The following is a 14,508-nucleotide window of genomic DNA, read 5'->3' as shown; positions in this document are numbered from 1 at the left end:
ACCACTGAGCCTCTTGGGCTTGCCGATCAGAAGGTCGGCAGTTTGAATCCCTGAGACGGGGTGGACTCCCGTTGCTCAGTCCCAGCTCCTGCCAACCTAGCAGTTCAAAAGCATGTCAAAGTGCAAGTAGATAAATAGGTACCGCTCTGGCGGCAAGATAAATGGTGTTTCCTTGCGCTCCTCTGGTTCGCCAGAAGCGGCTTAGTCATTCTGGCCACATGACCTGGAAGCTGTCTGCGGACAAACGCTGGCTCCCTCAACCAGTAAAGTGAGATGAGCACCACAACCCCAGAGTCGTTCACAATTGGACTTAACTGTCAGGGGTCCTTTACCTTTATGTTTTTATATATGTTGGAAGCCACCCAGAGTGGCAGGGGCAACCCGGGTTTAGAGGCAGCCTAATAAGTCAAGATGTTAAATCTTAATCATTGGTGTTAGACTGTCACATACATGCTCACAGTTGTTGTCCTGTCTTTAGGCAGAGCAAGCTGGTGGGTGGCAGCAGCTGGTCCTCTGGCCACTCCCATCCTCCTGAGCCAGTGCGGTGTAGTGGTTAAGAGCGGTAGACTCGTAATCTGGCGAACCAGGTTCACTTCCCCACTCCTCCACATGCAGCTGTTGGGTGACCTTGGGCTTCCCTCTGAAGTCTCTCAGCCTCACTCACCTCACAGTGTTTGTTGTGGGGGAGGAAGGGAAAGGAGAATGTTAGCCGCTTTGAGACTCCTTCGGGTAGTGATAAAGCGGGATATCAAATCCAAACTCTTCTCTTCTCCTGAGCTCCCACTCGGGTGGCGGTGTTGCATCCTTGTGGCTGGTCTGAGCTGCCTCACCGAGTTGCTTTCTCCTGATGCGTCACTGATGGTTGGGAATGGCTGTGACTGAGTGAGCAGGCAGAGGGGGAGCCAGCCATGGCCATGCGCCCCAGCAGACATTGCACTCGCACACATGTTGTGGTGATGCTGCACTGTGGCATTTGTTTGCACAGGTAACAAGCAATGCCAGGTGGAGCGGTGAGTAAGGCCAGAGCTTTGGGTCCCGCCCCACGTCTCCTAAGCTAGCCTGCTGCCCTTAGGTGTTGTGGTGGAGGATCCTGTCCTGTCCCCCACATTGGAGTAGGACACTAGTGTCAGTGCAGCTGGCTTCTGCATTTGGAATAGCAGCAATCCTTTAATACAGGCAGCAAAATGTCTTTGGCAGGCCCTGCTATGAGCATGATATGCCAATCTCCCTGCAGCCAGTGTGTCATTGTTGCACAAAGGTTTTGTGGCGCATATTTCAAGTTCAGTTTCCCCTCCCAAAAAAGTTTTTATTGGTTTTTCCAAAAAAATTCAAACAACATAAATCTCCACTATATTTAAATCAAACTTAATAACATTGTAAATGACTTACTCGTATCTCCCTACTTGAATTTCAGTGTATATCATTTTAACTGTTTTCCAACACCAATATTCTTTATAAAATTAACTTATTCACTTAACGTCTTTCTTTCTTTTCAGTTCAGCATCACAACATGTTTATTCATCATATTTCAAGTTTTTAACCAGAGGGTCAACCTCCTAGAGATTTCTTTCTTTTATTTAATGTTTTGGGGCACTTGGGAGAGGCTTATTCTCCAAGCAGAAAGCGAGGAGGAAGATTCAGGTGTTCACTTACATGAGGGAACACCAGAGCCTTCCCTCCTCCTCCTTTTTTCTTTTTTTCATTTGATGTTCTTTCCCGACCACCGTTTTTCATTCTCCCCAGGGTTCTAGTTCCTGTTGCTCATCAACATACCATGCCAGAGATGCCGACCGTGATTCAGGGAATATGTCAGGGAAGCAATTCAGATTGCTCAAGCCACATGCCAAAGGGGATTGCAGCTCCCAGCCCTCTAAGAAACCACTAGCCAGTCAGCCCTGTGAAAATTCCTTCTTGCCATCAAATTTGGAAACTTTAAGTAAACATGCACTCATGAGTTTACAGGCCGAGAAGAGTTTGGATTGATATCCCGCCTTTCACTCCCCTTCAGGAGTCTCAAAGTGGCTCACATTCTCCTTTCCCTTCCTCCCCCACAACAAACACTCTGTGAGGTGAGTGGGGCTGAGAGACTTCAGAGAAGTGGGACTGGCCCAAGGTCACCCAGCAGCTGCATGTGGAGGAGCGGAGACGCGAACCCGGGTCCCCAGATTAGGAGACTACCGCTCTTAACCACTACACCACACTGGCTCTCCAGTGGCCTCTAACATATTTAACTGGCCCCTAACATATTTAAAACTAGATATTTATGTATGTACCCTTCAGGAGAAAAGGCTGAGGAGCAAACCCTACACAAATCCGAAGTGGAGTCCCTAAGATGGTTGGAGAGTATCTTCTATGCCTCCTTCCAGCAACTCAAGCAACATGGGAGGCGGCAGTTATGAGTTACTGGCCTCTGCAGCCGCAGCAAGTGCTGTGGTTCTCCAGCCATTTGACTTTGCCCCTGGAGACACACTCCTGAGACAAACAGATGTCTGAAGGAGCGTCTCCACCCCCATCGTCCAGCCTGGACACTGAGGTCCAGCTCTGAGGGCCTTCTGGTGGTTCCCTCACCATGAAAAGCCAAGTTACAGGGAACTAGGCAGAGGGCCTTCTCGGTAGTGGCACCCGCCCTGTGGAACGCCCTCCCACCAGATGTCAAAGAGAACAACAACTGCCAGACTTTTAGAAGACATCTGAAGGCAGCCCTGTTTAGGGAAGTTTTTATTTTTTTATTTTTTATTTTAAATAATATTTATTAAAGTATTAAAGGGGTACAAAAAGAAAAAGTAAAAAACATCATTTTAAACAAAAAACAATACAACACATCCCAATAGGTAAAGAAAAAAGGATAAGACACAAAAAACCCCACAAAAAAACCAGAGAAATAAAATCCATTAAACAAAAAAGAAAAAACAAAGAAAAATACAGCAAATCTTTCCATTACTTATCTTTCATTAGCTTATTTCCTTGACCTCCTCACACCTCCCTTTTTTGTATTCTAGATCGATTATCTATTTCAGCACATCCTTTCCATCTTTTCAAATTTTAGTCCTGTAATTTATCTTAGTACTGTATAATGTAGCTTTACTTTTCCTCCTTTCACCAATTAACAGTCATTTATTCCCAAATCCTTTATATCATTCCTGCTAAAATCACATAATATCATTCCAACATCCTTCTAACAATCATTAATTTTACAATGTTTCTGTAAATAGTATTTAAATTTCTTCCAATCTTCCTCCACCGACTCTTCTCCCTGGTCTCGGATTCTGCCAGTCTTCCCTTCTGTTTAGGGAAGTTTTTAACTTTTGACATTTTATCGTGTTTTTAATATTCTGTTGGGAGCCGTCCAGAGTGGCTGGGGTATAAATAATAAATTATTCTAATATTATTATTATAACAATCCTTCAGAGTTCTGTGGGGGTGGGTGGGAATACACATACGTATTTTACATGTAGGAAATGTGAGGCTCATGGTATTATAATTAGTAAGCCATAAGTGTTATTTTTCCCCTGGAGTCTAGTTTATTGCATCAACAACATTTTTTTTAAAAAAAAAATTAGTTCAAAATAGTTTTCTACAGCCCAGAATGAACAGTATAAAATTATGATGCCAGAAAAATCTATTTTTTAATTGTTGCTATACGTTTTGCTTCTGAACTGCTTCCCCACACACACCTTAAAATTTCAGAACTGTTTGCACCAGACCAACTTTTTTGGATCCAGTTTTCATGCAAGCCGCTCCCTCCTCTCACTATCTTATATAGACTAACAACAAACTTGCTCTAAGAATGCAGAGCCATATGTATCCAAAATGGTACTATCCGTGCACCGCCCCACAGGAAAGCATTAACAGGCCTCGTAGGAAACCCTCGTGGGATTGGCAGAAGTACGGGAAACTCCAAATCGGCCTGTTGACAACCGTGCATCCTCAGTGACCACAGAGCAATGACTGATGGTTGAAGTGGGAGGGAACGAAAAACCCAGGCGGGTGGAGTAGGGAGTGGGATAGTTTATCCTGGAAAAAGACACAGCAGGCTGAATAGGAGCACTCTTCGCTGCAAGATTTTGCGGAAGATCCCGCATCCTCAAACTCCTGTGCCTCAGATTGTGCGTGAGTCGTAAATTGGGATACATTGGGGTTCCAAGAAGCCATGTTAGGGACCACTTAGGTCTGTTTCTTTTTTTAAAAAAAGTAATATTTATTAAATTTTCCATTAAGAACATACAAATACAAAACAACTACAATAAAAACAAACACAAACAAAAAACAACAAGTATAATTTCAAAACTTATTTTCTCAACCTTATTTCCCCGACTTCCTCATACCTCACCGTTTTGTATTCTAGTTTCGTTATCCCATCAGCAACTCCATTCCCTTATTTCCCAAAAGTTTCTTATTAAATCCATTCCTTTTCTTACTCTAATGTCTCTGAAAACCAATATTTTTAAATCCATGTCAATCTAGCATTCTTTAATCTTATAATAATTGTTAAGATAGTCCTTAAATTTCTTCCAATCTTCTTCCACTGTCTCTTTCTCCTGGTCTCGGATTCTGCCCGTCACCTCTGCAAGTCCCATGTAGTCTGTCATCTTCATCTGCCATTCTTCCAGAGTGGGTAGATCTGATGTCTTCCAATACTTTGCGATAAGGATCCTTGCTGCTGTTGTGGCATACAAAAACAAAGTTCTATCCTTCTTTAGCACCACATGGCTGACCATACCACTTAGGTCTGTTTCCCCTGGAGAGTGATGAAATCGGAGTTATTTCAGAGTTATTTCTACTTCTCCTGTTTTAGGGTTGAACTCTCAGATTGAAACAGATTGTAAGGCTGAGCCTAGGCTCAAATTATGCTCTAGCTGCCATCCTTGTTGGGAAGGGGAGAGGGTGGGCTGTGACAAGCCTTGCCAGATGTGCCTGACAGAGCCATCTGTCCAGCACCCTCCATGTTTTCCTCGGTTTCGGCCATTTGTCTTGGCTCTGGGCCTCGGCTGCTCCAGGATGCAGTTGTGGGAACACTTGTTAGAACTGGTTGACAGATTTATTGAAGATGAACAGGTTGAAATCCTGCCTTCTAGGAATCTAAAAAACAAGGAAACTCGGTTTCCATGAAGTCCACCATCCAACTTGTCATAGAATTGTAGAGGTGGAAGGGACCACGAGGGTCATCTAGTCCAACCCCCTGCAGTGCAGGAAACTTTTACCCAACATGGGTCTTGAACCCACAACCCTGAGAGTAAGTCTTGTGCTCTAGTAAAGGTAAAGGGACCCCTGACCATTAGGTCCAGTCGCGGACGACTCTGGGGTTGCTGCGCTCATCTCGCTTTTTTGGCCGAGGGAGCCGGCGTACAGCTTCTGGGTCATGTGGCCAGCATGACTAAGCCGCTTCTGGCAAACCAGAGCAGCGCATGGAAACGCCGTTTACCTTCCCACCGGAGTGGTACCTATTTATCTACTTGCACTTTGACGTGCTTTCGAACTGCTGGGTTGGCAGGAGCAGGAACTGAGCAACGGGAGCTCACCCCGTCGCAGGGATTCAAACCACCGACCTTCTGATCAGCAAGTCCTAGGCTCTGTGGTTTAACCCACAGCGCCACCCGCGTCCCCTTGTGCTCTACCAAGCTGGTAAATGTATCTCTTCCTCTCTGATCACTGCTACTTGACCCACAATAAAAAGCCATGAAAACTGTGAATAATATAATAATATTTACTTTAGTTCAGATCCTTTTCCTGCAACTGTAATTTTTTTTTTAATACAAAAATGAAGCTTTCTAAAATTGCCGTGCTATAAGGCTGAATGAACCACGTAGACTTAAAAAGTTTTTACTCTGCTTTGTTATGTGGACTTGCAAATTTACTCTTTGCCTGCAAAGAGATTCAGTTCAATCTTAACAGCTTCAGTGGTTGTTAGCAACAATTTCCAGAGGATAAGAGGACTTTCTCCTGCCCAAAGGGCTTAACAATCTTGTAATTCAACACAGGGGAAACCACAGAGGAATGGTTGGGAAATCCAGACAGAATGAATGGGAAGAGCATGTGTTTATATATCAATTACATGTGGTTATGATTAGTTACAGCACAGTATTGCATCTAGAAAAGGTGGGTTTTGAGAAAGGATTTGAAGGAAGAAAGAGCTGGCATTGCAGAGATGCTCTGGGATGCTCTTCCAGACATAAGGGGCAGCAAGGAAGAAAGGGAGAGCAGCAGGAGCTGGATGAGCAAAGATCACAGGTAGGGTGGGATGCATTGAAATGTAAGAGCAGAGAGATAAGAGGTGGGGGCAAAGCCACAGGGGGTGGGTGGGGGCTTTGAATAAAGAGACTGCACTGGGGCCAGAAACAGCAAGGCAGCCAGGTGTAGGGGTATAAGGTGGGATGTGGGACGCAGGTGGTGCTGTGGTCCAAGCCACTGAGCCTCTTAGGCTTGCCGATCAGAAGGTCGGCGGTTCAAATCCCCGTGACGGATGCCTGTGCAAAAATCTTTTTGTCCATCTGCAAGAAACTTGCAACTGTGGCGCAGGCCCTCCTTCCTCAATCTATTCCACCCAAGTTATAACGACAAATGAAAGCTGTTGGGATGCTGCACTTCCAAACAGCCACTGGGAAGAGGCAGATTGCTTGGATAACATGGTGCCCAGGGATGAGGCAGTAGTGGCACTGTGGTCTAAACCACGGAGCCTCTTGGGCTTGCCGATCGGAAGACCAGCAGTTCGAATCCCCGCGACAGGGTGAGCTCTTGTTGCTCTGTCCCAGCTCCTGCCAGCCTAGCAGTTCAAAAGCATGCCAGTGCAAGTAGAGAAATAGGTACTGCTGTGGCGGGAAGGTAAACAGCGTTTCCATGCGCTCTGGTTTCCGTCACAGTGTCCCGTTGCGCCAGAAGCGGTTTAGTCTTGCTGGCCACATGACCCGCAAAGCTGTCTGTGGGCAAACGCCGGCTCCCTCGGCCTGAAAGCGAGATGATCACCGCATAGTTGCATTTGACTGGACGTAACCATCCAGGGGTCTTTTACATGTGGTGAGAGCAGCAAGAGGGGTGAATTGTTTTGGCCCCAGAACACTCTGTAAAGGTGAAGGAGACCAAGGTAAGATAACGCAAGGCTAGAGAGGAAAATGGAGTAGCCAGGTGAGAGTTGACTAGGGGGTGAACCGGGATGGAGAGAGACAGATACATTTTCCCCAATGTTGTAAAGGAGGAAGAGGCAGAGCATGGCAACAGACTGGATAAGGAGAGAGAGAGAGAAGGATTTGTACCTATCCAACGAGGTGAGTGATGAAGCCGTCAGTGGTTAAGGAGAGTGTACAAGGAACACTTTAGAGAAAAGATGAAAAGTCTTGTCTTGAGCATACAAAATTATGACGCAGTATTCAAGTGGAAAGATTGGCTAGGATAGGGTAAGCAGCTGGAGATGCAGGTTTGGAGGTGAGGGAGACCATTCTGGTCTAGATAGAAAGTGCTGGGTTTCCTCAGTGTACCTGTGGTCCCCCAGCTCTTGTTGCACTCTGATTCCCATCAGCCCCAACCAGCATGGCTTGTGGACAGACATGATGGGAGTTGTAGTCCAGCCACAGTTTCCCCACTCCTGGTTTTGATGGAACCAAAAGCCGTGGAATTTAATGGGGTCATCCAGGGACAGTGTGTGGGGAAGAAAGAATAGGAGAGGTCCAAGAATAAGAGCAGCCGAAAGACCCCAGTGGAGAAGGGGAAAGTGGAGGAAGAGCTTCCCCTTGTGGAAACATAAAAGAAGCAGTTAGGTCGGAAGAGAACCATGATTAAGAGATCAGGGGTGACTTATACATGCCTTCCCCCTCCTCCTCCTCCTGCTCCTCCTCTTCCTCTCCACCTTCCATTTCTCAGTTCTCTTTTGTGGGGGAAGCATTATATCTGCACTGAGGTCATTCACAGCATGTTTAGATTTAATCAGGGTTTGCAAATCCACCTTTAAATTATGGTCTGGAGATGAGCAGATTTTGCAGCTGCGCTGACTCATGATGGAATTGCTATCTTGGGATAGGATACTCAGAAATCATTGTGTATACTATCAGTATTCCCACTCCACCATTAGTATTTCCATTAAACTCCCCACCCCACTTTATGATGGACCAGTACTAATAATAAATAAGCGGGGGGGGGGGGGAGCAAGCAAACTTCTCTAATGAGTGGTTCATAAGAAAAAAACAAGCAAAATGGCTCAGTTCAGACATCACACCAAGCCTTGATTAAGGAAGCTAAATAATGGTTTGATTTGATGTCTGAATAGTTTGTGTTTGGCTAGCAAATCACAGTTGGAGACCACTTTCTAGAATGGGTTTGCAAACAATGGATTGTGTTAACTGTAAATCACCATGAAAGGCAGGATGCAGATTTAACTAATGGGCTCATCCAAACTTGCCCTTGCCCCCTGCTTTCCCCCAGGGAAACCCAATCTTTACTGCTGAATTGGAGCAAATATGAATTGGGTTTTCTCTGGATTGACGTTTTCTCTGATTTGCCACTAAATACAGTAGAACCTCTACTTACGGACGTAATCAGTTCCGGAGGTCTGTCTGTAAGTCAATCCAGGGCGCTGGTAGAAGTGCCGTTGTGTGCAGGCGCATTCGGCGGCAGCGCGCTTCTGCGCCTGTGCAAATTGTGGCAAACCCAGTATTTACTTCCAGGTTTGCCGCGGGCACAACTTGGATCGGGCCCAAGTAGAGGCGGTCGTAAGTAGAGGTTCTACTGTAGTGGGTTTTCCTGGGGAAAGCAAGGACAAAACCATTCGGACTCTTGTCTGCAAGCACGGGACAAGCAGAAAATAACCCATGCTTTCTAGGTATGCGGCAAGCGGAACTGTAGACGAACCCTTGGGTTTGGTGTGATGTTTAAATTAATAAACAATACCTATGACTAGTACTTTGGAAGCTATTCTGCCTTGAGAGTGGAGTATTGACAGATAACCGAAGAAGAAAAACAGTTCTGAACTATGGTTTGCCAGTTGTACACCTGGAAGCTCACGTGTTTGAGTTCGAAACTAGGATTAGTGCAAGCCATAGACTGGTGTCATGTTTGGGCTGAGTCTTTTCAAACGATCACATCAGAGAGGAGCACACCCAATTTTTTTCTTTCCGTTTCTTTTTCTGCACCTCCTGCCACCCTGCAACAGAACTCTTTCTAGGGGCTTTTACTCCCAAGACAGACTACCGTATTTTCCGCTCTATAGGACGCACTTTCCCCCCTCCAAAAGTTAAGGGGAAATGTGTGTGCGTCCTATGGAGCGAATGCAGGCTCCTTGGCTTCAGCGATAGCAACGTGAAGCCTCCGAAGCGCAGAGGGAGCGCTCCCTCCACGCTCCGGAGGCTTCGCATTGCTTTCACTGAAGCCTGAAGAATGAGAGGGATCAGTGCGCACCCACCCCTCTCGCTCTCCAGGCTTCAGGGATAGACTCTCCTGGCTTCAGCAGAGAGGGAGAGCTGCGCAGCGCCCCTTCAGCGAAGCGGGAGGAGAAATGGAAGGGGCTCCGTTTCTCCTGCTGCTTTGCTGAAGGGGCACTGAGCAGAGAGGGGGATATTTTTTTTTCTTGTTCTCCCCCTCTAAAACAAGGTGCGTCGGGTGCGTCCTATAGAGCGAAAAATACGGTACTTTGTGATGTTATCAGGAAACCTGCTGCTAGGCACAGAAACACTTCGAGTAAGTCTGATTCTCCTTTTCTCTCTTCCCTCCCACAATTTCCTTTGCAGTCTATGCCTCCGTCAGCCTCTATCTGCTCCCTGAGCGCCCTGCAACACTCATCCTCTATGATGACCTGGTACAGATCCTCCTTGGCTCTCCAGGTAAGTCCTCCGTTCCTTTAGCCAGAAAGTGAAGGGCATGTGGCCGGCACCCGGGGAGCCAGCTTGGGGATCAATCCCACACAATCACTAGTTCCATCTTCTGGGCTGCAGGGAATGCTGGTCCTGTTTAAGATTGCAGAGCACATTGCTGCCCTCTGTGCACACTATTGGGAAGTAAGTGGTGGTCAGGGGAGATGAAGGGAAACGTTGGCTTGCTCTCTACAAACTCTGCACCTCCTCCAAGGCCTCTGGCTGTCTGTTCCTGCAGGGAGAGGCAGTCATCAGCACCATGCCAGTTCGCAGGGGGCATTTGGGAGAGACGTCTGCAGCCCAAGGGACTTTTTGAGCTGGGCTGGATGATGGGAGGAGGGAAGTAGGAAGGTCAGCGCTCTGGGCCTTTGCTAGAACTGTATAAGCCAGGGATGTCCAACAGGTCAATCATGATCTACTGGTCGATCCCTGGGAGGTTTTGGTAGATCGCTGGCTCCTCCATCCAGCCCCATCCTCTAGATCGCTAGAGCGGAAGTTGGAGTTTTCGCAGCGAGGCTGACTGTCTCATTTGCCATCTCTTGGTGGGGGCTTTTTATAACTTACTTGACCTGATCCCCAAAATTAAAGCTTAAGAACTTTGACCTGAATCCCCCCCAATGGGATGTACTTCCCTAATAAAAGCTCAACAGCTTTGACCTGAACCCCTTAAAAAACGAGACGTTCCTCCCAAAAAAAGTTCAACAACTTAGACCTGAAAACCCCCCCAAATGTGAGGTTCTTCCCTTTAAAAAGCCCAACAATTTTGACCTGAACCCCCCCAAAAAAGGGGAGATCACTGCCAGATTTTAATTGTGTGAGTAGACCGCAGTCTCTTGGAAGTTGGGCGTCCCTGGTATAAATGAGTGAGCTGAGGAAGTGAACCTGGTTCTGGTGTGAGCTGGTCAGGAGTCTGTGGGATCGAGATGGGTTGCTGTGCTGTGAAGTGGTGAATGAGAGAATTAGGGTGGTGGGTGCTCTAGGTCCCTGGAGGGAGATGGCCAGTGACCTCTGCTCTGATCTAATGGGCTCAGAAAGAGAGATGCCTCCAGAAACTTGCCAAATGAGGCAAGTCACACTCATATTGCTCACCTTTCATAATTTCTTGCCTTCCTGTTATCCATGAGGAGGAGCTGAGCATGGTTTGCTCAGCATACTGAATCCTCTTATCAAGGGCTAAATTCCAAGGGCTAAATACGTTTTAAAAAGGTGAATTACAGTCAATATAAACTCACAAAAAATGGCATACATACAGAGCAACGCAACAGGATTCAAATTCCACGTGTTGTCATGAATTTGAGCAGCCCTATGCTATACAGTGGTACCTCGGGTTACATACGCTTCAGGTTACAGACGCTTCAGGTTACAGACTCCGCTAACCCAGAAATAGTACCTTGGGTTAAGAACTTTACCTCAGGATAAGAACAGAAATTGCACAGCGGCAGCGCGGCAGCAGCGGGAGGCCCCATTAGCTAAACTGGTGCTTCAGGTTAAGAACAGTTTCAGGTTAAGAACGGACCTCCGGAACGAATTAAGTATATAACCAGAGGTACCACTGTACAGAGCATAGCTGAGTACCTCAGTTTTCTAATGTAATCTGTTCCGGGAGACCGTTTGAGTTCTGAAACGTTCGAAAACCAAGGCGTGCTTTTCCAGCCGACAGGACTCAACAGCCGACAGGCTCTTGCACTCAGCAGTAACCACCTCGGAAACTTGACATCCGAGGCACGTTTGAAAACCGAAGCATTTACTTCCTAGTTTACGGCATTCAAAAACTGAAACATTCGTCAACAGAGACGTTTGAAAACCGAGGTACCACTGTATATTGCTGACAGCGGCTCTTGTTTCCTGACTGGTGAGCAGAAAGAACTCTGTGCATGCTCAGGGATGCTTCCTTGCATTTGCCAGGCTGCATGTCCACAATAATCTCAGGTTGCAAACTGCGGGCGGGATCGAGCCAAGCTGCATCCCACGGTTTTCTGTCTGAGTGCTGCCTCGGTAGGCCGGCAGCTGAAATGGTTGATTCTTACAGGGGCCAAGAGCCAGCCGTGGGCTCAGTTCCAGCGCAAATCCGCTCGCCTGCCCCGCAGCTCCACCTACAGCCAGCTCTCGGCCTCCCTGACCGCCGCCAGCAGTGGGCCGGATATGAGGGGCTTCCCATCTTTCATCGGGGCTGAAAGCAACGGCAGCGGTAAGGGGACTGGGCCCAGATCCTGGGTGAAAAATGGTGAGGATGCGATACGGAATGTTGAAGGCTGTGGAACCAGCCCTTTTGATTGCTCAGAGAGATACTTTTCTGCCCTAAAGCAGTGGATTTGGGGGCAGCAAACAGATTGCAGCTGCCAGATTTCTGGCCGGGGTTCTGTTTAGATCTCATCATGCCCCTTTTTTAAAAAGCAGCAGCTGCATCAGTGGTCAATTCATTTCCAGGCCCAGTTCAAGGTGCTCACATGAGAGTGTAAAGTCCTAAAAATTATCTAGGCCTTCAATACCTCAAAGACCACCTCCTTCGCTGCAGACCCTTTTGGGTGCTGAGATGGACAGAAGGGGCCCTCATGGTAGTTCCTCTGCCCTCAGAGGGCTGGGAGAGGGCCTTATCTGTGGCAGCCCCTAAGCTGTGGAACTCAGAAGTTCATCCTGCACTTTTATTATACAGCTTCCAGCAAGTGCTGAAGGCACACACCTCTTTACCATGGATTTTGTTACACGAGGTGTGTGTTTTTCTTACCCACCTTATTTTTCTGATCGTTAAGTTGTTTCAAACTGTTTTTAATACTGCTGTGTTTTGCAACCTGCCCTTAGGGTGAGTAATTAACAACAACAATAAGTTTGTTAGTACAGTCATACCTTGGAAGTCGAATGGAATCCATTCCAGAAGTCAGTTCGGCTTCCAAAACGTTCAGAAACCAAAGTGCGGCTTCTGATTGGCTGCAGGAAGCTCCTGCAGCCAATCGGAAGCCCCGTCGGACTTTCAGCTTAAAAGAATAGTTCGCAAACCGGAACTGTCGCTTCTGGGTTTGTGGTGTTCGGGAGCCAAAATGTTTGAGAACTAAGCTGTTCAAAAACCAAGGTACGGCCGTATAGCTTTATCAACTGAACAGCTCAGTTGGTTAGAGCGTAGTGCTGTTGACACCAAAGTCGCAGGTTCGATCCCTGTATGGGACTGCTGAATATTCTTGCATTGCAGGGGTTTGGAGTAGATTATCCTCGGGGTCTCTTCCAACTCTGCAATTCTACGATCATTGGGTGGGGTGCATGGGGGGGGGGACTTTAGTTTTTTCTGCCTTGGGAACCAAAGTATCTTGGGATGTCCCTGGAGGCGGAAGCAACTCTTTTCCTAACCCTTTTGTCCCCTCGCAGCCAACAGCACATGGCTGGAGCTGGTGCCCATCGTCGCTGTCAGCGTCCACCTCTTCACTGGCAACGGGACAGAAATCCAGCTCTCTGGCTCCGTCCACCTCTCTATCCCGCTGCCGCCTGACACTGCCGCTGCAGCAGCCACCAGCGTGCCAGCCTGGCGCTTTGACCTCAAGAGCGGTGAGAGCGGGCAAGATCCTCCTGGTCTGCAGTCACATTCAAACTGCTTAGTTCTTGCCACATTCCACAGGCACACAAGGCAGGGAGCAGTGTCGCTTCCGTCGGAGAAAGCACCCTGCATACGTATACAAGGGTCTTGTGGCGGGGGGTGCGCCAGCCTCTTTCCAGACCCCAAACAACTCCCCTGTCACCCATGGCTGTGCAGTGCCATAAAACCACCTAAGTGCTTATAAAAGTCCATTAGCAGGACTCCAGGGGTAGGGAAGGAATCATGCCACATCTGTAAATGGAAGACTGGTTGGGAGGGGGCCATGCTCTTATAAGGGGGTTATTATTGCTGGTGTTGAAAGCATTTTGAGTTGACGGCTGGCTTTCTGCTCCCACTTTATGATTCCAGTTTGGGACCACCCGTCATTTGTGGCTGAAAGGAAGGGGATTATATGGACATTGTTTGTTTCTACGGTGCCCTGCTTGCTCCAATTTGCCTGAGTCTTCTTGGCTCATCTAAGGAATGAGCTCTATTGAAACCTCTGTAGCAGCGCATAGTGGGTTCATGAGGAGCCACTGGCCTGATTGAAATTGGGGGGGAAGTTCCTGAGGTGCCCAGTTGGGGCTGGGGGAGCCATGGAATCAAGAACTATGCCTGGGACCACATTGGTTCTCTAGGTTGCCTCTTCCTCCTTCGCATTTCTTCTGCACAACAGAATATGTGGCCTGCATATTCTCTCTCTCTCTCTCTCTCTCTCTCTCTCTCTCTCTCACACACACACACACACACACACACACACCTGCTAGCCTAGCTGTATAGCTCTGTCCTAGTTTATGCCAACCTAGCAGTTTGAAAGCACACCAGTGCAAGTAGATAAATAGGTACCGCTGTGGCAGGAATGTAAACAGCGTTTCCATGCGCTCTGGTTTCCATCACAGTGTTCCATTGTGCTAGAAGCAGTTTAGTCCTGTTGGCAACATGAACCAGAAAGCTGTCTGTGGACAAACGCCGGCTCCCTCAGTGAGATGAGCGCCACAACCCCATAGTTGCCTTTGATTGGACTTAACTATCCAGGGGTCCTTTACCTTTTGCCTTTTATAGGTTTTTCAGGTTAGGGATGGGGCTGGTGAGTGGCCAGTTCTTCGTCTGGGA

At 47.5% G+C, this 14,508-nt stretch overlaps 1 protein-coding gene across 6 annotated transcripts in view; it reads left to right on the top strand.

The window, feature by feature from the left end:
* FAM171A2 (family with sequence similarity 171 member A2) overlaps positions 1 to 14,508 on the top strand; it is a 38,796-nt gene that overhangs the window by 19,388 nt on the left and 4,900 nt on the right. For 5 of the 6 annotated variants that reach the window (XM_081883936.1, XM_081883937.1, XM_081883940.1 and 2 more), the window contains exons 3-5: positions 9,711 to 9,803; positions 11,863 to 12,057; positions 13,191 to 13,367. In XM_081883936.1, the coding sequence (XP_081740062.1) occupies positions 9,711 to 9,803; positions 11,863 to 12,057; positions 13,191 to 13,367 (465 nt within the window). The remainder of the gene's footprint in view (positions 1 to 9,710; positions 9,804 to 11,862; positions 12,058 to 13,190; positions 13,368 to 14,508) is intronic. The other variant, XM_081883938.1, reaches the window with a different exon arrangement.

This window comes from Podarcis melisellensis (genome assembly GCF_964234715.1).
Source record: "Podarcis melisellensis genome assembly, chromosome: 13".
Taxonomy (NCBI): domain Eukaryota; kingdom Metazoa; phylum Chordata; class Lepidosauria; order Squamata; family Lacertidae; genus Podarcis; species Podarcis melisellensis.
Note: the sequence above shows the minus strand (reverse complement) of the source record. Positions and strands in the feature narration are given on the sequence as shown.